The sequence below is a fragment of the Sinohyriopsis cumingii genome, unplaced genomic scaffold (genome assembly GCF_028554795.1).
Source record: "Sinohyriopsis cumingii isolate HCF-2022 unplaced genomic scaffold, ASM2855479v2 utg000349l, whole genome shotgun sequence".
NCBI classification, from domain to species: domain Eukaryota; kingdom Metazoa; phylum Mollusca; class Bivalvia; order Unionida; family Unionidae; genus Sinohyriopsis; species Sinohyriopsis cumingii.
The window spans coordinates 2,364,281-2,392,108 of record NW_028315889.1 but is presented as its reverse complement, the minus strand read 5'-3'; the positions used below and the strand labels follow the sequence as shown (position 1 = coordinate 2,392,108).

At 35.1% G+C, this 27,828-nt stretch overlaps 1 protein-coding gene across 2 annotated transcripts in view; it reads left to right on the top strand.

Moving 5' to 3' along the window:
• Positions 1 to 27,828, top strand: part of LOC149774326 (uncharacterized) — a 69,100-nt gene that overhangs the window by 18,893 nt on the left and 22,379 nt on the right. Inside the window, exons 3-5 of one of the 2 annotated variants that reach the window (XM_089945444.1) lie at positions 6,921 to 7,132; positions 8,989 to 9,057; positions 24,794 to 24,893. In XM_089945444.1, the coding sequence (XP_089801570.1) occupies positions 6,921 to 7,132; positions 8,989 to 9,057; positions 24,794 to 24,893 (381 nt within the window). Of the gene's footprint in view, positions 1 to 6,920; positions 7,133 to 8,988; positions 9,058 to 10,595; positions 11,862 to 24,793; positions 24,894 to 27,828 lie in introns of those variants that run through there. The other variant, XM_089945445.1, reaches the window with a different exon arrangement.

Genomic DNA, 27,828 nt, shown 5'->3' with positions numbered 1-27,828 from the left:
TCAATTACATAACCTGATGTAACTGCTTTATTTACATGACAGTCTGATATAACTGCCTCAATTACATGACAACCTGATGTAACTGCCTCAATTACATGACAACCTGATGTATCTGCCCAACTGCATAACAACCTGATGTCACTGCCTCAATTACATGACCTGATGTAACTACCTCAGTTACATAACAGCCTGATGTAACTGCCTCAATTACATAACAACTTGATGTAACTGCCTCATTTACATGACAACCTGATGAAACTGCCTCAATTGCATTGACAACCTGATTTAACTGCCTCAGTTACATGACAACCTGATGTAACTGCCTCAGTTACATAACAACCTGATGTATATGCCTCAGTTACATAACAGCCTGATGTAACTGCCTCAATTACATGACAACCTGATGTAACTGCTAGGGCATAACCGATTAGCATTTTTCTAATGATTTCCGATTCCGGATTTTGGGCATGAAATTTTTCCGATTCCGGATACGATTCAATTAATCGGAAATGCTAAATTAAAAGGTTTTTCAAATCAACTTTTTAAACCGTGTTACACACGTTTTGCATATCACACAGATGTCACAAGGGGAAGGATATGGCAGGACTATAGCAAAATGCAACGAAGTTCAAAGCCACAAAGAATCCATGAAATTTTTTATTTTTTTGCCAGTTCCGACCCATTCTTTGTTCAACAATTAGTTGATCTTGCCGCCAGGCTTTTATTTTCCCGCCTTAATCATTTATGTCGGCAAGCGGCCAGTTCCATCCTGTACTTTATTCAACAATTAGTTGATCTTGCCGCCATGCTTTAATGTCGCGGTCAAATAAAAATAAAATAGGCTTTTGTTTGGTCCTATAAAGTTGGCCTCTTGCGGAATCATTTTCTTTTAATACCTCATTAGCATGTGTCAATGTATTCAGTATTATGCCTTCATTATTGAGGATGTTGACATAAACGGGTAGGACTGTATTATATATTTTAATAAATTTAAATCTTTCGGTCTAACACAAGTATTATCGTTTCACCCCGTTGTGTTGACCATATTGGACTTTTCTGACTTCTTATTTAACTTTATTAACGCACTATCGAATGACACGCAGTGTTAGACACGGTGCTATAGAAATTCAACTTTATTATTTTTATTATCCGAATCGGTCGTTCCTGCCTTGTCCGACTCCGATTAATCGGAAGTTCATACTATCCGGTGGAATCCGATTTCCGGATCAAAAGTCGGTTATGCCCTAGTAACTGCCTCATTTACATGACAACCTGATGTAACTGCCTCATTTCATGACAACCTGATGTAACTGCCTCAATTACATAACAACTGATCAGCTGACATTTCCAGTAAAGTCAGATGGAGCAGTTTTATTTAATCAGGTCACCAAACAAGTCATGGTAAATGAGAATAAAAGTTAGTTGTTGTTGCTTGTTTTTATTTTCTTTTCTTAATTCAGGCCAATTGTTTGTCAGCATGAGTGTGCATTTGTAGACTTGTACAACTCCGATGTTGTCAGAGACATTTAATAAGGTGACTATGATGGGAAGGTATATATCAGGGATTTCTTTCATTTTTAAAAATTAGATGTCATGGCTTTCATTAATATTTAAAAGTTTAAAATCCCTGGTGTCATCACCAGTTTATAGATCTGTCTGTTAATGAAGAGATTGAGTAAAGGAATGAAAGCATTAAAAAAAGGTTGGTATACTGTGATTTTGTTTCTGTGTGTTTGGGGGGATGGTTACAGTGTGTGTAAACCCCACTAACCCATCCCAAAAGGCCAAGAAAGATTGAAAAATCATGGCAAAGTCGTAAGCAAATGTCAGACCTTGAGCTAAGGGTTTTTTATTGTTAAATCATGATTTTTGTTGGGACTTTTATTCTTTACTTCACATACCCCACCTCCCAAAACAATACTAGCTACATTAAATGCCACAAAGATGTGTTATATCTATCCATAACAAGTCACCAACAAAGATTTGTCATATCCATTCTTAACGTTCACCAATAAATATCTCATATCCATCCTTAACAAGCCATCAACAGTGATGTGCCATCTGTCCTTTACAGGTCACTAACAAAGATGTGTCATATCTATCCTTAACAAGTTTCCAACAGATCTGCGTCATATCTTATTCTTAACTCATTAACCCCTGGAGACACGTTTACGTGTCAGGAGGTAGTAGCCTACTGCCGAGCTCTGTATGATACACTAAAGTGGGTGGTATTATATAAAGGTAGTCAGACGTAGCTCTACAATGATACCAAATAATCTGGACATTCTAGTTGCACTACAAAATACAGAGGGAAAAACCTAATTTTTTGGACCCAATTTTTTTCCACCCAAAATTCGCTCATGGTCGGAATGTGATTTTGTGTCCGGATTTGAGACTTTTTGGCCTCAGATCTAAGACAGACCATTCTTAACTGCAAACAGACAGGCGAACCTTTGCAAAAAGTAGGATAAGATGGGCATTTTGGAATAAAGAGTGGTCTCAATACGAAAATGATTGGCCCATTAATTCCCCCCCCCCCCCCCCCCCCCCGAGAACTTTTACCCTTACGCTCATGCGTGAGTGAAATAGCCTATGAAAAACGATGTTTCTAATGCAACTAGGCATTAGGTTAACAGGGAAACCTCTTGGAAGTTATATAAGATATATTGGGATGTATTCAGAAATAGCCCCCAAAATGTGTTTCCTACTCACATTTCAGGCAAAAATGACAAAAACCTCCAGGGGTTAATGACTTAACAAGTCATCAGTAATGATATGCCATCTATCCTTTACAAGTTACTAACAAAGATGTGTCATATCTGTGTCATATTTTAATCTTAACAAGTCATCAACAGTGATGTGCCATCTATTCTTTACAAGTCACTAACAAAGATGTGTCATTTCTATCCTTAACAAGTCAGAGCAAAGATTTGTCATATCCTTAATAAATCGCTAACATAGAAGCATCATATCATTCATCAACAAGTCAAACATGAACTTCTGTTGATAGTCTAACCAAACATGAATTTTTGTTGATAGTCTAACCAAACGTCAATTTTTTTGATAGTCAAACCAAACATCAATTTTTGTTTCTAGAGTCTAACCAAACATTAATTTTTTTTGATAGTCTAACCAAACATCAATTTTTGTCAAGCCTAACCAAACATCAGTGTTTTTTTGAGAGTCTAACCAAACATGAATTTTTGTTGATAGAGTCTAACCAAACATGATTGTTGTTGATAGAGTCTAACCAAACATCAGTTTTTGTTGATAGAGTCTAACCAAACATCAATTTTTGTTGAGAGTCTAACCAAACATGAATTTTTGTTGAGAGACTAATCAAACATGAATTTTTGCATTGGTAGAGCCTGAAAAAGTGGTCATTTTCAACAAAATAAACAACATATTCACATTATCAAAAGTACATCCAATATAAAAAATGCTGGATCCACCCCTGTAATTGGTTTATTTATGTGATTTTGCAGTTTCCACATTTAGGTTTATAAAACCCATTACTTGATTCAGACAAGCTGTTCTCACCATTTCTACTCCCAACCATGGCAACTAATTAGAGGGGGCGGGGCATCTTTCTTGATGCGTACCTGCAAAACAAATTAATGAGTGAATAGATGAGTGTGTGTGTATTTATGTATGTTTGTGTGTGTGTGTGTGTGTATATATATATGTGTGTGTATGTGTACATATATATACAATGTATACATATAGATATATGTGTGCATCTGTGCTATTATGCATGACAAGGCACTTATTTCATTTTATATGTACACCATTATTTGGACTTTCTTAGGTGGATGAATACTAAACTGGGCCATCTTGTAAAGGAAACTTGGTATGACTGTGGCTCCATCTGTCTCACTTATTTTAGATAAAACTCCTATAAAGCTTCACTTATTAGCATAGTCAAGCTCTATTTGTAACAAGGAAACCTCGACGTATGTTGAAGCTTGGCCAGCTTTAAATGCAATTTTCCATCCTTGTTCGATTAAACATAAATTTAAGATTTTTTGACATTTTGAATGAAACAAAAAGTGAAAGCAAACTTATTTTTTTTGAAAATGTATGCAGTAGAGCCCCTTTGAAATTGTAACAGAAAGGAATTGAAACCAACAATTTAATTAAAATCAGCAAGCATTTTATTTCTCAATAATTAATACAAAGTGAAAATTCAAGATACTTTTATTGCATTAAGTAAATCCCATATAATCCTAAGCGTCCTATCACAAGTCCAAACATAAAAAAAGGTTCCGAATGAATTCCAATAGTCTTGAAAGTCCTGATGTATCACAGTGATGCAGACCAGAATCTTTGAATAAGTTCACAATAATCCCACAGTAATGTATAGAAGTCCATAAGTGAATGAGCACTTTAGTAATTCTTTTAAATAAATAATTCCTCTCAAATTACTGATCATGGATTTCTCCAGACTGTTATATAGTAGGAATGAATTATTTGTTTATCAAATCTCTATTTATATGCATTTTCACTTGACCTATAACATAACAGAATGTGAAGATTTCCACCAGAAAAACCTAGTCTAACTGTAAACAATGCTTGACCTTGAAATCTTGTTACATAAACATTCTCTTTACAACTTACAACCATGGAAAAATTTAAGGACACAACATAAATTAAATATGCATAACAATATGCAGCATTGATCAGTACATTAGCACAAGTTCGCTGTTGCTACTTATCCTAAATTAATGAGAATTGCCATGAAACTTTACACACAGATTTATGTTGTCTTTTGCCAGGTCTGATTGTCAGTTTTATTATTGCCACTTCTCCTGAGTGGATGGTTCTATCAACATGGGGTTTTCACTGGAAAACTTCATATAAATGAAAATGGTGCCATCAAATTTCCTATATAGATGCCATGGCAGCCATCTTGAAATTCTTGATATTGCTACTTCTTGTGTCTGGAAAGTCATGCTGGCATGGGGGTTTTCAGCAGAAAACTTCAATGATATCAAGTTGGCTCTAAATAAAAATGGTTATGCTTCTACTTATGGAAATATTTTTGGTATGATAGGGTGTTCTTTTGAGGGACTTGTGTAAACATCTCAGAAGGTCTGGCTAATTTTCGTAAAACTTGGTTGAAATGTGTCTTTGGTTATGCTAAATCAGATTTGAATGTGTGGTAATTCCAGCATCAGTGATGTGGCTTTCATAAGAACCATGTGGAAAACCTATTTTCAACTTCTCAAGTGTGGCTGAAACATTTTTTTAAATTGAAGTTTGCATTAACAATTTGACAGTTCTAAAATTTGTTTTCATTGTGACTTCCCAGAAACAGCGTGTTTTCTGTTACAGCTATTTGGAAAACCTGTTTTTAAACTCATCTCCAGAATGCCTGAACCAGTTTTGATGAAACTTAGAATTTATCAAAGGACATATTCTACCAGATGTTCATGTATATTTGGATTAGTTCTTTTAGAAAGAATATGGCTTCATAGTAGCCAGAGGGGGGAATAGATTATTTTTGTTTTCTCCAGAGTAGTGAAGTTAAGCTTGATCAGTCTTAGTGGGAACAGTTTTTAGGTTATGCTTTGCCAGAATTTGTTATGGGTGGAACCCCTAGAAGCTGTATGGTTTCTACAGCAACGAGGTAGAAATTCTATTTTGTTTTAATTTTTCAGAATGACTTTGTCAGTTTCAATGAAATTTTCTAGAGATGTTTCTTTGGATATGATGTGCTAATATTATATATGGGGTGGCATCCCTTAGAAATTGTGTGGCATCCATAGCAACCAGGTGGAAAACTTAACTGATACTTATCTCCATCATGTACAACTGTTGTTGTTATTACATTAAAAACAATTTACTTCTTTTAATAACCTTCTCTCCAAAACTTCCTGACAGTAATTGACCAAATTGGATGAGTTCACACATGAGCATCTCTGACCTTTTTGTGAAGGATTTTAAGTACATCCAGTTGAACTGGGTTAATAAGAGTAGAACACAGGTAATGACGTGCCAGATGCCACAAAATTTCAACCACATATCTGCAGATCGTCTTGACATAGGTGTTGTCATTTCAAATTACCTGCCTTAATACTGCATTTACTTTTTTAGACCATTGTATAGAGGTGAGCCATTGGGCCCACACAGTCCCCTTATTAAGATGCAGCATTGGTAAGAATTACATGGCAGAGACTGATTTCCCACTTATTTCATGCCAGGGCCACCATGAACATACATTGATCTTACCTGTATATAGGACATTTAGTGGAATTCTGCATACAAAAATTGCACCAGTGAAGGTTTTCTTTCTTTTCTTTACCATGATTTCAAGGTACGATGGCATAGGATTCACTTTCGGACAACAAATTTGAAAATAAATACAACTCTGTATCTGCATCCAGGGTGTATTCTAGGACATCCGGGGTGTATTCTTGGACACCTGATTGCATGATTCATTGTAATTTCTTAAAATTATGGAGAAAAATCTTCTGCAGTTATTAAAATTTTGCATTAGATTTGTCATCTGTCCTTTTATATCTTTGTGAAATCCCTCCAATAATTTGAAAATTTGTCATTTTTGTTTTAAAATAATGGGGGATTTCCACTTAAATTTTCAGTTCTAGAATAGACCCTGTTGCCCTGTCACATTACATGTAGACCCCTTTCCACTATGATGTATATAGAGTATAGCGGGTTGCAGATCAAAATTCAAACATTAGGGTCTGGAGATGAAGTGGTACTTGGGAGAACATTATGGAGACCAGAATAACATAGTAGTAAGGCAGCTTGAGTTGTGTTGAGATCACAAGTGCAGAACTATCTGTGCAAGCCATGCCAAATAAAGTTCTTAGAATTGATGAGCCTGGCAAAGTTTTATTATTTTCCATTAATTTTGAGCCATCAGATAGTACCGTACATACCCGTTATCTTTTCAGATTCCGTTGGAACCAAGCAGGATGAACCATTCATTAAGAGGGAGAAAGAGGATGGGGATTCCTCTCAACTTGTCCCAGAGTCCCCATATGCACATAGATCACCTTCTGATCCCTGGCCCAAGCTGTCACAAGGTACAGATATAACGGACAAAAGTTATTTCTCAGGAGACACTGATGTATCCTCAACCCTTTCTCCTCAGGATGCCAGTCAGGTAACTGTTTCTTCTCTGTTACTAGATCACCAAAATTTAACATGCTTTTGGCAGATTGCATGACATAGACATCATCATTATGACAGTATTGGTATTCATGTTTGGATGTTGTGATCAGGTCTTTAAAAGTCATAAAGTCATGTAGCTGCTACAGTAACTATTGTATTCAACAGATACTTTAGTCCATACATTCTGTACACGATTACATTCTGATCTGACAAAAATGCAAAGTGGCCTTTGCGCACAGGTATACCTCTGAATCTGGTTCACCTTTCAGACTTGGTTCTCAAACAAATGCCACTTACCATGTGTTGTAATGATGTGGTATTTATGTTCATCATGTGGTATTTATATGTAATATTGAGGACAGACTGTTAGCAAAAATGTTGACATGTCAATCATCAGTAGTATGGTTCATATAGTGTATCATTAAGTATAAGCAAATCTCATTATGTTTTTGTTTCGTGCCATCCCCTTTGTATAATAATTGTTTATAGAAATCTATGATAATTCTTAGATGGCACATTGATTAGACCAGAACTTTTGAGGTGGTTTATCATCCATTGCCCATCTGTCCATCAGCACAAGATTATTGCTACTCCTCCTAAACTACTTGAAGGATTGAAATGAAACTTTGCACACATTCATCCCATGGTCTAGTTGGTCCTAAATGAAAATGGTACTGATCTGACATCCAGTATGGCTGCCACAGCTATATAAACTTTGGATTTTCACCAGTTTACTTCTTATGATATCTAGTTGGTCCTAAATGAAAATGGTACTGATCTGACATCCAGTATGGCTGCCACAGCTATATAAACTTTGGGTTTTCACCAGTTTACTTCTTATGATATCTAGTTGGTCCTAAATGAAAATGGTACTGATCTGACATCCAGTATGGCTGCCACAATTATATAAATTTTGGGTTTTCACCAGTTTACTTCTTATGATATCTAGTTGGTCCTAAATGAAAATGGTACTGATCTGACATCCAGTATGGCTGCCACAATTATATAAACTTTGGGTTTTCACCAGTTTACTTCTTATGATATCTAGTTGGTCCTAAATGAAAATGGTACTGATCTAACATCCAGTATGGCTGCCACAATTATATAAACTTTGGGTTTTCACCAGTTTACTTCTTATGATAGCTAGTTGGTCCTAAAGGAAAATAGTGACAATCATTATAGCTACTATGATGGCTTCTTGAAAATCTTGCTGTCATTGCTTCCCCAGAATGAATGGTCAAAGTAAATGTTCTGTTTTAAGCGTAAGACTTTTAATGATGGACGTAAGTGGAAATTATGCTCATCTCATATGCAATATTTCAGCACAGTAGGTAAATTGACGATCGTGTTTTCACTGAAGAATATAGAATACAGTTTCAACAATAAACAGTTAAAAGAAATGGTTTTTAACATGAATACCTTGAAATTCTTTTTACCCAGTAGTGTCATCCCCTTTGAGGGAATCATGTTTTATTTTAGAATGTCAAGTGTATGCCTTGCTTAATTATTAGCTGATGATCACCACTGCTGATCATGATCAGTTGGATATGAAAGAAAAGAGACTGAACATTTATAGTTTTTTTATTGAATCGTGTGTCAGGCAAGTGCTTTCATTGATGGAAAAAGATGCTAAACTTAATTGAAAGGATCATATACAACAGAAATGTATTATAAAATTTTAAAATAAACATTTTTCGTAATTGTGGAATATAGATGACAATCCCAGATAAATTGCTAGCTACCATCACTGAATTGAAACCCCTGTATCTTGATCTCATATTGGCCTATTGGCTCACACCACTAGATAGTTATTACTTGTAATATGAATAAATAAAAATGTCTTTTCAGAGAAAGAAACTGTTGGAAGCTTACAAAAGAAGACTGGATACAATTCAGGATAAAGATTACGACTATCAGGTAACAGATGGCCATATTTACCATATAGTCCCTAATAAATGCTCCTTCTGGCATTACATTTTTCAGAAGGAGTGGGCATTTTTTTGAATGCAATAATGAAAGCAATAGCAGGGTTTGTACGGTCTTTGAAGGCCTTTGAGAGCTTGGGGAAAAGTAGGTAGCATTTTCAAGGCCTTGAAAGTTTGGGAAAATCGAGCAGATTACCCTGAGGTCTTTAAAAGTCTTCAAAAATTGAAATAAACCCAAAAAATTTAATTTCTTTCCATAATCACAAATAAAATTGTCCAAGGTTGTTAGAATCAGATGTATAGTCTGACTATACCAACCCGTTTGTACCCTCCTACCGATTTCAATAATGGAAACCTTTAATGTGATAAAAAGTGCACGGAACTTAGTCAATTCATTCATTGATTTATAATTTCTAACCAGACTGAGTATTATGGCCCTAACACCGTCATAATCTGTGTGTTTCATGCCTAGCGGAAGTTTTCAGTATAACAGATGGGCATGTTTGAGATCCATTTCCAGTTCCTGGACAAGTCCATTTTCAGCAAAGGGGTGTGCGCACAACTACAAATGTACATATATATATTGTCTGGTTCTGATATTTACAATGTCGAATCAAGCAAAGGAAAAGAATGAAAACAAAAATATTTGCCTTTCACATGGTTTTAACAAGCGGTTTAATTTCTATGTTCATGTGTGCAAAGGGATATAATTCCAAACTCTCAACATTATGGTAATTTATGGAATTATTCGGCAGTTACCGAATAGGATGAGCTATGTCATTATGTTGTCTGATGAAAATAAAGTAGCCCATATGGTACGCAATATGACGCCATGTTCGTATGGAAAGTCTGTTAAGCATGAATGGTGCAGGGGATGCCAGTATTAGTGCCATTCTGGTCACAGTCAGGTTATAAATTATAAATCAGTGATTCATTTGACTTAGTTCTGTGCACTTTTTATCACATTAAACATTTTCGTTACTGAAATTGGTAGTGGGGTACAAACATACAGGGATGTATAGTCAGACTATAGTCAAGTTTTTCTGGTTTCTTTCTTTTGATAACCCATTCAGTTTCGTTGCTACCGCAATAACAAATGAGCATTTGTTTGGCCATCCAAAGTTGGCCTTGGCGGTGACTTCAATAACACATGCACTCTTCATCAAAGCAAGCAAGCTATATCCTTCATCAAAGGAAGTCAGCACCATAACTATTTTCAGCATGTTTTTTGTTTTCTAATTTCATGGTGTTTGTTTTTCGTAATCATATCATTAAATGTGTTTTTAGGTATTATCTAAAGTTGTAAAGCGCTTAGAGCCTCTAAAGATTATGTGCTATACAAAGTCCTCATTATTATTATTATTATTATTATTATAATCACAAATAAAATTGCCTAAGGTCGTTAAATTTGGATGTAGTTGGTTTAATTGGCTTCTTTCTTTTGATGAATTGTTCAATTTGATTGGACGAGTTCATCAGCTATGGCCAATCAGAATGTTCATTACACTAATTCACAATTTTTTTTAACAGGACTGTTCAACCAATTGAATTTTGGTTACATTGAACAAGCGCTCACTCTATGTAGAAAGTGCGCAAAAGTAACACATGCTCGAGGATTCAGAATTTGTTCAGTCGATTTACGTCTTCAGTTTTGTTTCACCTCGTGTTTAAAAATACAAGGTCTTTGCTCTTTCAATGATATCTGGCTTGAACAAGAGAACTACAAGGAATGGCTGAAAATCGATTAAACATGTAAACAAAAGGCCTTTTGTACATTGTGTAAAAAGACTATCAACTTGGCTTCAGTGGGAGAAGGAGCCCTTACAAGTCATGCCAAAGGTAAGATGCAAATTAGTACACAGTAACTACACACTATTATGACATATTTGTGAGGCAGGAAGAGAAGTAGAGTCCTGATGTGATTTAATATTGACTCAGTATGGAAAATTAGTGGATGGAGTTATCCAGTCGACAATCATCCCTTGAAATGCTTCAATAGAACAGATGACAGCCTTGATGAAGTGTTTTATTCCATCCTTTCCAAAAGAAACGAATATGTTGAACTTTGGAATGTTCTCCAGAAAAATTTGCTTTTGTTAACAGTAGAGAGAGGATTTTCTGTCAGCGAACATGTATCTGTTGAGAATCTCAGCAGAGAAAGCCTCAAAGCTCAAAGGCTAATCATTGACACAATGAGAAAAGCAGGTGGACCTTTAGAAATCATCATTAGCAATGAAATGATGACATATGCCTGCTCTGCAAGACATAAGTACAATGCCTATCTGGATAAGAAGACAGCAGAGGAGGAGCATGAGGAGAAAATCAGAAAAGGAAAGAAAAGGGAGTTAGCCATGGATGAAGTGGAAGAGTTTAAGCCAAAAATCTGCATCTTGAAGCTGACATTTCCGGCATACATGCTTCCTCTGCTCAGAAGATAGAAGAAGCAGAGTTAAAAGGACTCATTGTGCTTGTAACATAGTCAAATGCTCTTAGGAGAAGAGCAGAGGAAAAGATGACAGCAGTGGTTTCTCTTTCCAAAGTGATTGGAGAGAAAAAACAGCAACTATAATAATGCATTTAAAGCAGTGCTGGTGTCTGTTAAGAGAACAATTTATTTTGTATTAAATCTGATGCATAAGTTACATATTTCTGAAATAACAATGAATGTTAACCTATCTTCCAGATCATTATAAAGCAATTTTAGGAAATTAATTATAGTTTCATCAGTAAACAATATTGTAGTATTTTGCATTTGTTGTTTTCTCATGTAACCTGTATATTAAATGTTAGCAAAAATAGGTCTTGGAAATCTCTGTTTGTGGTGTTTGAAAATTTGGGAAAAGTCTTTGAATTTATCATTTAGAGTTCAGTATGGACCCTGTATAGTTGTTCATTTGATGTACTCTTATAATGACCACATGTACATCTCTGAGTCTTTTTGCCTCATAGTTTGGTCATTGTAAATCAGCACATTTTCCCACTCAGCAGCTAGTCAAAGTCTTTGATCTTGCCACCCAGCTATTGCATCATGTTCTTTTGATGTACTCTTAGAATGGCAACATTCACATCTGGGGATATTTCAGCCACTGAACTCTGTTGAAAATATCAGAACAGCTAAAAGGAACACTTGATCAACACATTTTCCAACTCGGCAGGTGGTTGAAGCAGGACTGGCAAGTCTTTGAATTTGCTGCCCAGCTGTTCTGTCATGTTCAATACTACATGTATGCTTGTGACTTTAGTAACTTCTAATTGTTATATACATTGAATTGTTTTATCTACCTATGTGTCATGCGACACATACACAGACTTTTCCGATTTGATGCACAAAAATCATCGTCAGTACGTAAATTGACGCACCCCAATGTTAAGTTTTGCTGATTAACAAAAAACAAACGTTCTGTCTAAAACATTTTGGCAGTACATAAATTGATGGACCTCAGTATTATGTTTCGCTGATAAACACAAAATTAAGGTTTGGTCTAACTATTTTAATGGTTAGATTACAACTCTCCCAAACAGGGAAAACATGTGCACATCCGTTTCTTACACTAATGTTATCATAATGCATAGGGTTACAAGAGACCAACAAGTATGTGTTGGTTTTTTTTCTTTCTTTTGACAGTGGAGACCAACGTTGTCTGGCAGTATTACATACTGAAGTTTTACGTTGTTTTAACCTCCCCATCAGTTCTGACTTATCGGACACCCACTTGTAATTAATAAATTTATTTCAACTGACCTTGGTATGCAGATGGAAACTAAACTCCCTCTTCTTCTGACCTATGGCATCAAATCCTTCAGAACACTGACTTTTTAGTAATAATCCCTGTCAGAACAGCACACCTATGTATACATCTATTAATGACCTTATTTTTAAATTGCTGATGCATGCGTGGAAAGCAGCATCACCCCAAGGCAAGAACAACTGCTGGAAACCTTCAAGCAAGGAGTATATCACACGGAATTGACTAATGCTTGGGACAGAACTGGCTGTCACAGCATAATTTTGAGGGATTTTTAACAAATATAGAATGTTCAGATGCTTCTGGCAAGGGAATTGCCTTATTGGCTTTAGTCAGATTATATAATTAATATTTTTGTTGTGTATTTAAACAATATAATTATATTTTAAAAACTACTGAAAACTGATGATTGGTTTGAATAAGTCTCATAGGTTTGAATTTTGACTCTGTTTTCTTTACATGAAGCCATTTGTAAATAAAACACTGACATTGTAACACTGTGATCAACTGAGAGTGCTGCAATCCAGATTGTACATTAGTGGAAGTAATTTATATTGAATATACAAATTACTATTGTGTAAGGTTTCGAAAGGCATCAATATTGTCATGCAGTTGTTCTAAGTGAATGCTAAGAAAGGTTACATGAAAATGGGATGATGTTAAAATTGTCATTGTTGAATACTCAATGCCTTAATGGATTACAGAATGGTGATTATTCTTGGTAAGTTTGAAGTTTTCTCCTTTAAATAAAAAGGGAGCATCTCTAATTTAGGAGTATACAGGATGACAAAATTAAATTTTATTATCGTCGTAGCTTTGAACAGTTACATCATTATTTGTTATTAAATTTGACAGTTTATTATTTTGTAACATAGATTAGGCACATCGTGTAAAGGTATTGTATACCAATCAAGATATTTACCTGTATGCAAGGATTTTGGTCTAGTTATGGAACCACTCACTATACACTGGTCTGTTATTATCACCCACTGTCTTGGCTACTATGTCAATGACTAAGTCAGGGGTAATGAAGATGGTGACATGATCAATGTTTTAAGCAATAATCAAGCTGGTAGTCCTAACACAGCAATATCAGAGTCAACAGTGGTGCATTAGAGAAACTATTACAAAGTGAAAGTAAAACAAACAACTAGGGTACAAACATTAGACATTGTTATGACATAAGCAGAGTAATTGATACTGTGAGGACATTGTTATGACATACGCATTGTAATTGATACTGAGAGGACATTGTGATATGATAAAAGCAGAGTAATTGATGCTGTGAGGACATTGTTATGACATAAGCAGAGTAATTGATACTGTGATATTGTGTTATGACATGAGCAGAATAGTTGATACTGTGAGAACATTGTGATATGATAATATCAGAATAATTGATACTGTGAGGACACTGTTATGACATAGCATAGTAATTGATACTGTGTGGACATTGTATTGTGACATAAGCAGAGTAATTGATACTGTGAGGACATTGTGCTATGAGAAAAGTATAGTAATTGATACTGTGCTGACACTGTGTTATGATGTAAACAAGGTGGAACATAGGTATCAATCTTCCAGCATTGTTCACATTTATACAAGTCAGATTGCAGATGGTGGAAATATTCACACTAGCAACTACCAAAATTTATCAGTGGTAACTGATTACCAGAAGTTGTGGTTCAAGAGAACTTTTTTTTTGGTACTGTATGTGGAAAAATCCTCCAATTTTTTCAGTTTAACTTAAAAAAAATTGGAAATCAAACATTTCATATTAAGTTACAAGTAGCAGTGAGTGTCCCACTGTTATTATGGAAAGTTTTCAAAGAAGCTTCTGTCAACACTTATCAATGTTCTTGATCTTTGCCTTTGGTCTTACTGAAGTTGTCAGCATATTAAATTACAATGCTATGGTTTAATTGGCTTTTGTTTGGTGTTTTATGACACAGCAACTCAATTAGACTATTTATTGCCAGGCATTTGGAGTAAAATGCCTTGCCCAAGGATGCACAAAGGTAGCTGACATTAGCTCATCCAGTGGTAGGATTCAAACCTGGAAGTTAGCTCATGTTATGACCCTATATTCATTGCCCATCCATCAACATTTGCTTACCATTTGTATCAAATTTGTAATACTTTGTTATATGGTCTGTATCTTTTACAAGTTCAGATATGATCACAATCAATGTATATATTAATGAAGTGATTTTGCATCTAATTGAGCTTTTTACCACTATGGATGTCATATTTCTGATCTGATTTTGATCAGACTTTGAAATTATGCTTCTGTCTTCAAGATGTCACATATTAATAACATCCAGGATTCATCCATTCAGTGTTTCCCTTTACTCACATTTGTGCATTAGAGATCCACAAGTTTTTAATTTGACTCGCAGTTTTGACACAAAGTTTGTTTTTTACTCAGTCTGGCAGTCATTTTTGACACCAAGGTTTGTTTTTTACTCAGTCTGGCAGTCATTTTTTACACCAAGGTTTGTTTGTTACTCAGTCTGGCAGTCATGTTTGACACCAGTTGTTTTTTGACTTGCAGTCTTGCACATCTAGGGGAGACACTGATAATGAGGCTGGGCCTATTATGACTCGGGAGTTCATATTTCTGATCTGATTCTGATCAAACTTAGAATATAGGCTTACATCATCTAGATATTGGTTGAGTTCAATAATAGTAATCATGCATATTAGTGAGGTGATCTTGCATCTAATCGGGTAAACTTTTTATCACCCTGGAAGCCATATTTCTAATCAATCTTGGGTTTTCAGTAGACACATACCCTTGGGTGTTGCCATGTTGAATTTAAATATGGCCCATTTTTGACACGTGGAAATTCCAACTTGTGCATCCTTTATTTTCTACATGACTCATGGAAACTGTCAGTGTTTGAACTTGTATCAATCTCGATTACCCTTGATGTGCCCCCTGCTTTGTTTCTTACTAAGAATGTACTGTCCATAACAAATCTACTGTTGGAGGCACTGATTGATATCTGCTCGATAACAGTCTATACCTTGACAACCAATAATATTACTCCAATGGAAGATATATATGAACTGGACAGAACTAATGCTTAGGTGCAACTGAATTCAGTTGAATTGTTTTGAGATTACGTTTGAAGTTTATGATATAGGAAGAGGACACAGTTATGACATGAATAGACTGCCTTTTGATTGAATATCAGAATTGTTATGTTTGGACATCAAATTATAATCAACTGGTCAGAACTGGAGCATATGGCAGCTCACGAAGCCAGTTGTCAAGATGTGGACCAGCTTGAATAAATTTATTGGCAACTAATTTGCTTCATTTGGTGGAATGTTTAAAACTTCGGAATCATTTATGACTTCACTCATTTCATTTCTGATAAAATATTGGCATTTGTTTGATTGGGCATTAAGCTATAATCAGTCAAAATGTGGGACTTTATGGCTTTTTGCAAAGCCAGTTTTCAGTTTGGGATTGTTTTATTGGTGATTAATTTTCTTCAATCAGCAAAACTTAAAACCTTGAGCATTTTAATTAATGGATCATTCAGACAAAATTGAACGGACATAACACATAAAATGACAATTGCTCAAAGAAGTATATTTTCTTTTCTCAGTCTCAGAAATTACCTGCCAGTGATGAATTTTCTAACCCTCAGACTCCAGAGAAACAATATTGTCAGCTCTGAGGAGAAGGAGGAGATTTGATCTCCGAAATTTGTTAGAAAATTTAAGAACTAGTGGAAAAGTGAACTGACAGTTCTGTGCTATACATCCTTGAATAATATATAACCTTCACAGTTGTTTGGGTATATGCTTGCATATAAAATGATTTGAGCAGATCATAATAGAATATGTTGAGAAGTTGAAAATTTAATAAAGTATAAAATAATCCTCTAACTGTTTCATGTACAAAATATACACAGTTAGAAAGAGAAGCACTTTAACAAAATTAAATTGTATGTTTTTTTATAAATTCTGTACAAATATTTCTCATTATTCAGCATGAGACCAGAAATCTTAAACAGCTTTTGTTTCCACAAATAACGAGCAATCACAGCTATAAGCTCATGGCTGTTCAAAAGAATTGACTCTCGAGATTTCATTTTTGACTCTTGAAATTTTAATTTTGACTCTGGAGCCAGGGCCATCTGACTCTTCAGTTTTGAAATGTATTGAGAACCTTGCAATCTTTGATCAGTCTAGGAATATAATATCTCACAGGAGTGAGAGTCACACATATTAATGAGGTGGTTTTGTATCTGATTGGCTGGGCTTGTTTCCACTCCAGGGACTACTTCTGATCCAGTTTTGAATAAGCTTAGCAAATAGACTTAAATCATCAAGATTTCACATGGCTGCAGTTGTGAGAAGATCAAGCCATCTTGTTTCACTGTTTTGGCTGGGCTTGTCAGTACTTTGGTGACTGTTTATAATTAGATTTTTTATTAAACTTAATAACCAGGCTTATATCATCAACAGATCCAGTTTTCTTATGAGCAATGAAATTCAGTGCCGTTCTTAATATAGTCAGACCTGCCAACCCTCACAATTTTGGCATGAATTTCATGACTCTCGATAGCAATTCATGGGTTCACACCGCATGCAAAAAATTGTGAATTCACGTTTTTAATGGCATAAATCAGGAATAAAATAACTTTTATCCCTTTTAAGTGCTAGTCACAATATCAGCATTGGTCACTGATGCCAATAACGGTTCCATACTGATAGTAGTGATGTTAGTAGAACTAGATCTAATTGTTACATTTGGCCATGTAGCAAGCATTTCACAGTATTTGATCTGTATATAGAACAGAAGTTTTACAAAGCAAAATGGTGTTGCTCGTACATCCAATATGGCCACCAGGGGTCATCTTGAACAGCATGTTATTGCTACTCCTGAATCTTCTTATCAACTTGGGATTTAACCTCTTATGATGTCTTGATGACACTAAATGAAAGTGGTTCTTATTTGATATCTAGTATGGCCACCATGTCAGGGATATTGAAAATCTTTTTGTTGCTACTTCTCTCTGATGAAGGATGAGATCCGCTTGGGTTATTTCTCTATAAGATTTCATATGATATTTTGTTGGTCCTAAATCAGAATGGTACCAATTTGTTGTACATTATGGCCATCACAGAGGCCAGCTTGAAAATTTTGTTGGCACTACTCTTTCTTCATGCATGGATGTCTAGCTGGTCCTAAATCAAAATCATAATGATCTGACATCCAATATGGCTGTCACAATAGCCATCTTGAAAATCATGTTATCACAACTCCGCCTGAACAAAAAGTCATATTAATGTGGGGTTTTCACCAAAAGACTTATTATTATGTCCAGTTTGTTCTGAACGAAAATGGTACCAATCTGACAACCAGTATATACAACACATATTGGCCATCTTCAGAATGATATAACTGTTCCTGAATGGCCATATCAACATGGGGTTTTCACTTAAACACTTGTTTAATTGGTTCTCAGTGAAAATTGGTGCAGATCTGACCACCAACATATCTACTCTTTTCCATGAGAACCAAGACGTTATCAGTCTGAGACTATACCATAGAGACAAATTTCATCAAAACAACTCCCCATTTTCATGCACTATAATGAAGAAAAGTATCGCTACTGTATCGTGACTGGTCATGTGACATAGGTTTGCCATCATGGAAAACAAATTCGGTACCTTAGTTGTCAAAGTCTGGGCACAAACAGAAATTCTAGATAAGTGTATTATACACACTACGAAGTTGGTAGAAGAGAATACCAATGCTGCATTTATAACAAAAACTCATACTCCAAATGTACCAGGTACGACCATTAACTCTACTAATTCAGTGAACATTACTGTAAATGCAAAGGTTCAGGTATAGTTATGTTCTTTATGTAACTTTGCAGACACTCGCTCACACACACACATGCACACATGCTAAAAATAACATGGCTGTTAAAGTGTTAATATATTGTGATCAGCCAGTGGCACATTAATATGCAAGCCTCGTTTCCATGTACTGAGTTTTTAAAAAAAAAACGTCTTGTGGTATCTCAATGATAGAGTGTATGTTTTATATATATATATGCAAGCCTCGTTTCCATGTACTGAGTTTTTAAAAAAAAAACGTCTTGTGGTATCTCAATGATACAGTGTATGTTTTATATATATATATATATATATATATATATATATATATATATATATATATATATATATATATATGTATATATAAAATGAAACTGAATGCATTGAAAATAAATGTAGCATGGGAACTGTGACCTTGAGTGTCTCATTGCATGATGACATGTAATTGATATGAAACCGAATAAGCGAGGTTTAAGACATTGTACTTGAATTTTCATGGTGTAATGGGAAGAATGGATTGGATTGAATTCATGTTGTCTTCCAGAGAGAATAATGTACTAAAAGTCTGTCCTCAAGGCTTCAGTAAACCATTATATATGGGTGGGGAGACGGCAGGGTAAATCTCATTAGAGAAAATGTAAATGAAGAAAGGCAGACTGACTTGTAGTCAAAATACATTGAGAGTATTTCAGGTGAAAATTTGTCAATATTAAGAAATCATTCCTTATTGGTTTCATTTATAGGTCATCTTTCTCAAGAATAATTTGAAATAATAATGTTGAGAAACAAGTAGAAATTGTTCTTGCACAGGAGAAGAAAACATATACTAGGTGATGTAAATAAGGATTTACTTCATTTGCAGATAAAGACAACTTAGTGAAATTCATTGATTTGTTAGACCTTGTCCAGCTTGTAAATAAACCTGCAAACATTTTAATTGACTTTCTTTATGCTAACATATCAGACAGTTTGGACTATAATCCAAATGTTCAATGATGTAGATGAAGCTTTTTGACTGACTGACCTATCGACATAGTCTCGAAACATGCATCGCAAAAAATTCATCAGGTACAGTATGAAGTCTAATCTAATTCGCAACCAACTAAAATCTTAAATGCCATGAAAATATAAGATTAATTCAAGGCTAAGTATAGAGAAATAAAATATCCAGGATGGTTAAACAAGCTGGAAGACTTGTTACCAGCCAATGCTTCCAAACAAAAAGTCATTCAATTTCTGTTTGGAAACTTTTTTTAATGAACTCACTAAGGAAAAATACAAAAATCAGTCCAAAAAATTAACTCACTTTGGGTAAATGACAATATTGCAAATGTTTTCAATAATCTTATTCATTAACATAACCATAAAATTGAATTAACATCGGTGGCAACAACTTTCATTATTTAAAATTTATACACCAGAAAAATCCCATGTTAGATACTTTACTCTGCTGTACCAGTATCAAAGAACTTCGTTTACAAAATGGATTACTAAACTTGATATTAAGAAAGCAACAGGACTTGATCAGATTCATCCATGACCTATGAAAACATTTTCATATCTATTCAAGAAAGCACAACATTTCAAAATCAGTTTTAAGTATTGCAATCTCACCAGTCCCCATTTTATGGAAAACTGCAAAAGTAATGTTTATTTACAAATTGGGTTCTCGGGACAATGTTGATACCAACTGATTTTTAAATATTACCAAGCTTGTCAAAATTGATTGATAAACATGTCCATGACTGATCCATGTCGTATTAAATCAAACACTCACACTTACACCACAGCAGTCAGGCTTTATACAGAATTCTTCATGTGTGACTTGATCTTTGTAATTGATATATGGCTTCAGGCAATTGATTAAAAATATAAATTTCAAGAAAGCTCTTGATATGATTGATGATGAAATCATTTTGAGTAAACTAACACTTGAAAAAAGTGTGATGACTGCACAACCCAGTGGTTGACTTCATATATAAACAAGATAATATGACATATTTACATGAAGAAAGATGCAAGTTCTGTCTGAACCAGATACGGTTAGGTATGGAGTCCATTAAAGCTCAATTCTAAGTCAGTTATTATCTGTATTATTTATTAATGACTTACCTCTTTCATTTGGAGACTCTATTTCATCTACAGATCTCATTACAGATGACACATTAGAGATCCAAAACAATAAAGCATGAATTGGAAAATTCTCTGTGGGCTGCCAAAAACAAACTGGACAATTGTTGCATGGCAGGGTACATGTACTTATTACTTGTGAACCAAACTATTACTTGCCTCTGTACAGGATAAAAGAACAAATTTCTGTCTTTATTGAAAGGATATAAACTTGCAGATGGTCTTTCATGCTATGCTAGACTGCTCTGTTTTTGTATATATTAATCTATTATGGACTGAAAATATTAAATACTTCAGAAACAGTAAATTTATATAAAACTGGATTTAGAAATTTTTTTGGACTCCAACTGATCAGACTTCCAATGCACACATTATGATAGCAGAGTGTTTACATACAGTATTTGCATTACGAATTACGGAAAATCCACATTCCCACAGTGGAAATTAATCTGTACATGTAGTTTCCATCATGGACCAGATATAGTGGTCGTCTTCACTCATAGTGGACAGATTAAGTTTTGTTGCCTCAATTGAAAGTGTTAGCAGTATAATTGTGTAATACCGTAGTGTGTGTCTATTACATTCCATGGAACTTATTTGTAATCTGAGCTGCTATAGCCGGTGCTGAATACTCTCTTTAAGTTGTATGGTGCCATGCAATGTTCAAAGACCTGCCCATTACAATACTTTCACATGTATTGTGAGAGATGACAAATAAATGTTCAGGCAGTGAATCGTGAGAATATTTAGGTGCTTTTCAAAATATGAAAACTTTAATGATGGTAATTTTAATCAGAGATATTCTATTGTAAACAAACAAAAATAAAAAAATAAATCAGACGCAAGTATTGGCAGGTTTAATTCAATTATTAAAATAAATGCTGTGATTTCCATTAGCCATCAAATACAGCTGTCATTAGTGAGTTTTTTTTTTGTTATTTTTTTCTTCAAAAAGTACTCATGGAGCCGCAGGTGGCCAAGTAGCCTAAGGCATTTGCCTTTACAGGTCACTGACATCTTACATTTGTCTGCATGGGTTTGAGTCTTGGCTCAGTCAGTGTGGTTATGTGCTGAAAAATGGCATTAAACTGACAACACAAAACCATTAAAAAACTGCTGAGCAGAATTGGACTAAATTTGGTTGACACAAAGTTTGTTGTTGTTGTTGTAGGGTTTAACGCCATTTTTCAGCACGCGATAGGCTATACATGGCGGCCAGTATTAATGGTGGAGGAAGAACCCAGGAAAACCCCGGAAAGAACCACCGACCCACGAGAAGCTACTGGCAAGCTTTCTCACATGTCCACATTAGCCGAATCCGAGACTCGAACCAACGCAGACAGAGGTGAGATGGCAGTGATCCGTAACGAAGAGCGCTTTAGACCACTCGGCCACTCGGGGCCCCCACAAAGTTTGTAGTAATGATGACAATCAGTTCTTTTGAAAAACCACTGAAGATAATCAAACCAAATTTGAAAATTAAAACAAGATTTCATGTCTGTTTGAATGATATCTATCCACAAAAAATTATAGCCAGTGTTACAACTGATAAACACTGAAGCAAATTTATCTCTTAATCTAATCTTAAGAATTTAACTAAATTTGACTAAAAGCACTATGGTATTAAAGGCTTTAAAAAGTAATCCGAGTGATACTGATCCACTATCAGATATGGCAGCCATTAGAAAAATAATTTAACAACTCAAAGCTCTTCAAACAAAATTTGACACTTTCAACAAAAAAGTATGCTTATGTGCTATGAAATATGATTGAAGAATGAAAATTGAGACACTTTGAAACAATTGTTTTTAGTACATAAAAGAGCTAGGTAAACTGTTTGCTTTCTTATTTTAATTGTATGGGAGGCCAAAAAATGCATGAAATTTTTTTAATGGATTGAATTTACAAGAAACAACTTAAATATTGAACATTAATCCAAATTTATAAAAAATTTACTAATGCTGTTGTGTGATGACAGCACATTTAATCAGCAGATGCTGTGCTGTTGGTTCCTGATGTTCCATGCATGTTTATAATGACAGTACTTGATTTTTGTGTGAAGACAAACTCAGAGCCATTTAACCAAATACAATTTGAATTAGTCTTGATCACTAAGCTGCATGACACATTCAAAAAGGCATGATTAGCATCTTGAAAATTAAGACTTGGTTCTGTAGTGTCGATGTTTGAAATGCGATGTTCAAAATATACCGCATTGAATTTAGGAAAATGTAAATTGGTTCCAAATCCAGGAAGTAAAATAATTGTTGAATTGTTGGAAGAAATTTCTGTTGGAAGCATGTTACCGACATTTCTTGACCAGCTACTATTGCATTTGTCTTTTAGGCAGATGTTATCACTTAGGCCTCTTAATTCAAACCAAAGATACAGATTAATTCTGTCACAAAGTTTTCATAGATATCCTAGTTTAAACATTGTGATGGCTCCAAATACATGTGATATAACCAGGCATTCAAACCAGTAGATTTACACATTTTTATCAGTAGATTGGCTTCAGAACTGGTTGATTTCTTTTACCAACCTGAATATTACATTCTTCAATGGCATCAAAAAAATGTAAGTGCATTTTTTTTCCATAATATGTATTCTCTTTATAGTATAATAAAACAGCAAGTTTTGAACATAAATCAGATTCAGTTTCTGATGACAGTGTTACAGTAATAATTAATATGAGTCAGTGTATATATTTTCAAAAAATGAAAAACTGGTGCTTATCTTTATAGTTCACTGGTAAGATTTTATTTAAAGAAAATAATGTCCAGTAGCATTTTTAGTTTCCTTCACAAGATTACTGTCTGATACCACTGATGACATTCACTGTAATTATTAAGTTTCACACATTTCAGGCTCTCAATAGTTCTCTGGCTCTTATTTCTCCCTGAATCAATTTATATTTTGCAAAGAATGGATAATGTCCTCTCTGTATCAGCATTAGAATGTTATAATGACAGGACAACTATTCTCAGCCTGCAAGGAAGTTCTTCAGCTTTTCTTTTGCTGGGTTTGTAAGGTTGCAGACTGCTTTCCCTTAGGCCTCTAAGTTATGTTCACCTCACAGAGTAAGTTCATGATTTGCATTTCAGATGTAGTCATGAGTTGCATACCCAAGCATTGTTGAACTTGAAATATTTACAACCAGTGGTTTGGTAGCATTGGGAGAGAGAACATATTTCTGCTTTTTGCCATGAATTGAACAAAATATGTAACAGCTGTCCTTAAATATTTTTCTTAAAACCTCTAAAACAATACAGCAACAATTAAACATAACTAAAAATAATCAAATGACTTCAGTGACTTTGCCAAAATCATCTTTTATGGTCAGTCTCTCTATATCTTACATCTCTTAAATTCTATTGCTCTGCCAAAGATAGGCTGATTTTCATCAAAGGCTCATGAGACATTATAACCACCTTTTCCTTCATTACTTTTAACACCTAAAAGAAAATCCACATTTGACCTTAGACTCCCAGAATTGCAACAGTATGGTGATCAGTTAAAAGCTTGTTGTGTACACATGTAAAAAAAGCTGTTGTTTAACAATTCAAATTCTATTGCTCTGCCATGGATCATCACACCAGTCATGGTATTGGTGGAACATTTCCGGTCCCCAGTAGACTGGTTCTTGCTGGTATCTCTAATGCATTAATAAAACATGTAAAAATACTGTTTCTTTTTTGTCATTTTTTACTGTTTAAAAATCTTCTAATTTTCAAATCCAGTAGATTTCAAATTTAAAATGATATGTGCTGTAGACTGTCTCTAAAACAGTATTTTTGGTTTACTACTTATAGAATCACATGTATGGCTCCTCTCTTTTCATCTTCATGATGGCTGTAAGCCCACCATTTTGAAATAGGAGACTTGTGTTATTTGTTAAGTTAATTGTATGTGACAATTTAAAGCACATTAGATTTGAAGTTAAATATAATAACTTGCATTTTATGTGAATATGAACTTTTTCAGGATCCAGGAACTGTGAAGGAAACCCAAATTAGAAGGAGCTTGTCCTTTTCAGATGAAGATGGTGAGGGGTACAAAATCAGACCTGGAGTTATCATTCTTGGTAATCATAACCATTTTGCTATCGCAGTGATTTTTAAATAAGTCTTGTTGATACTCTGATGCTCTCCATCTGTCTTGTCTTTTCATTTGTCTGTGTCATACCACATTTCCCAAACCTCTGGGTGGAATTTCTTCACAAAGCTTTGTAGGCATACTGCCTCTGTGGTAAACATCTGTTAGGGAATCTTACCCACCAACCCCAGTCCAGGCAGGGCTCTCTGAGAAGGTATTTTCCTTCCAAACATTATGCATATATGCAATTGCATCACAGGAAAAAAGCAACAAATAAACTTTAAAAAGATGCCAAATAATGTAGATTTTCTTGATATTTTTCAAAGTAAAGTCCATAAAAGCTTGAGTATTCAGACGATATTACAGTGTAAAGAAGTCAGTTGTTTCAGAATTGAATTTTGATCCAGGTTTTAGACATCTCCTTTCCTTGAAAAGATCTCATAGAATCATTGAACATTTGTCAAAAATTGGATGCTAAATGGCAGAAATCGTTGGGTCGAAAAAGCAAATTAAAATGAACTTGAAATGTGCTAATGAAATGTGAATGTCAGAGACACTGATGTAAACACAGAACTTAATCAGATTTAGTGATGAATATGGATAAAATTATGTTATCCAACTATATTTGAGGTGGGGTGGATAAAGATTTGTAATTGTCACCCCATGGCACAACTAACAACAAAAAATATGAACATTGTCAACATTAGATTTGCATGAAATTGCTTGGAAGTAATAATAGAACTTGGGCCTGTACATAGCTGGGACCTCGCCAACAATTCAGGTCTAGTAGTGTTATCAATTACAGTCTAAACCTTGTTTAATTACTTTAAGTACATTTTCCTAAAAACATAATTAGAGCTTGAATTGGGACTTTAAATTTTATGCTAAATCATTAACTTATTAACCCCTAGAGGTTTTTGTCGTTTTTGCCTGAAATGCGAGTAAGAAACATTTTGGGGGCTATTTCTGAATACATCCTAATACATCGACTTTCAAGATGATTTCCATTAGCCTAATGTCTAGTTGTGTTAGAATCATCATTTTTCATTGGTTATTTTGCTCACACATGAGCAGAAGGGCAAAAGTTGGAGTGGTTTTTTGGGTTTTTTTTTTTGCTTATTGGACCCATCATTTTCATATGAAGACCACTCTTTATTCTAAATGCCCACCTTGTCCTACTTTTTGCAAAGGTTCACCTGTCTGTGTGCAGTTCAGACCAGTCTGCCTTAGATCTGAGGCCAAAAAGTTTAAAATCCAGACACAAACACGGATTCTGTCCACGGGCGAATTTTGTGTGTATCATACATGACCTTGTCACTACAGAGCTCAGCAGCAGGCTACTACCTCCTGCCATGTAAATGTGGCACCAGGGGTTAATGAGTTAATAAAGCAGGAAGCCTAAATTTTGTATTAATGAAGCATGACATTACATAAAAAGTAGCAGAATATTTTTTGGTCAGTTTTATGACATTTATGTTCAGAACTCTAAATTACCTGCACATAAACAGGCTTTTCACATGGAATGACAATGCCCTTCCTCCACAACCCCCACTTCACATAAAGCTGTACCTCACTACAAGGCATCTTAGTAGAATGCAGTACCTCCGTGATATAACACAAGTATGGTCATGGACGCAATTAAAGTTGTCCTTCACTATATTATAACACCACTCATTATTACAACATTCACAATACAGTGCAATCACACCTTGGACTCCCAAAACAGAATGTTAAAAGATTGGCATTATTTCCTATTTTCATTAGCTTAAAGATTCACATAACCGAATTCATTCAGATTGGGCTTCACCAAAATTTGTTATTACAGTCTGCATTCGTTTCTGATTAGCCACTGCTGTATTTTGTCATTTCCATTTAATTTACTTGCTGAGAGGTTGTAGGACATGCAAAATGGTCATCAGCAGAAAGCTAATTCTGTCCGTTGAGTTGTTCATCTATACCACGTCCATGTTGTCACTCAGACGCCTTCACTTCAGTACTGACGATCCCTCCCAAAAAAGAATCTAGCAGAGTTCACTCCCACTGCTTGATAAGGTGGACAAAAATTTATTCCATGCTGCTACTCCAGAATGTAGTCGCTACGTTTTCAGTGTTAGAGTTAAAGGTCAATGTGTTGACTGCTTCAACCTGATGATGCATGTCTGCGGTCCACATCACTCAAGTCTGATCATACCCTGGCATTAGAGATGACCCCATTTGGGTCACCATTACTCCTTGAAGTAAAAATTGAAGTTTATAGGCAGGCAGCTTAGGAACTGTCCCACCAACTCGCCATTCAACCCAAACAGGCATTTCGGAACAATCAGCCCCATGCCACTGTGGAGAGACGATAAGTGGACTATGGACGATGGATCTTTTCAGTCAAATGTGCATATAATCCCAGCCCAGTGCCAGGAGACAAAAGTCAAACCAAGCTGAGTACCCTCAACCAATACATTTCACCTAAATTCAGGATGGATACGGCAAAATCAGTCCATCTTTCCGTATGACAGGATAAGTATGCCGTCAGTCTTGATCTGACCAATGCATATGTTAATGTTCCTATCCACCCTGTGCCACTGGAATCTCTCCATTTTGCTTACTGTGACACAGTTTATTAGTTCAAACTACTACCCTTTGGCCTCAACATCAGCCCTTGGGTTTTTTACCAAGGTCATGGATTTGTCATCACCCTGTTCAGATAAACTTTATCTACATAGACATCAAGATACCTGGATAACATCCTCCAGAAACAAAGACCAAGTTCTATTCTGCTCTAAGGCACAACTGATTTTTTCTCACTTAGGATCATCTAGGCTTTCTAGTGAACTGGGTATGGAGTTTACCACTAACCTGAATCAGGTATGACTTCATCATGTTCACTTAATCAGGATCATCAAATCCAACATGACTTGGATTTCAGTGAG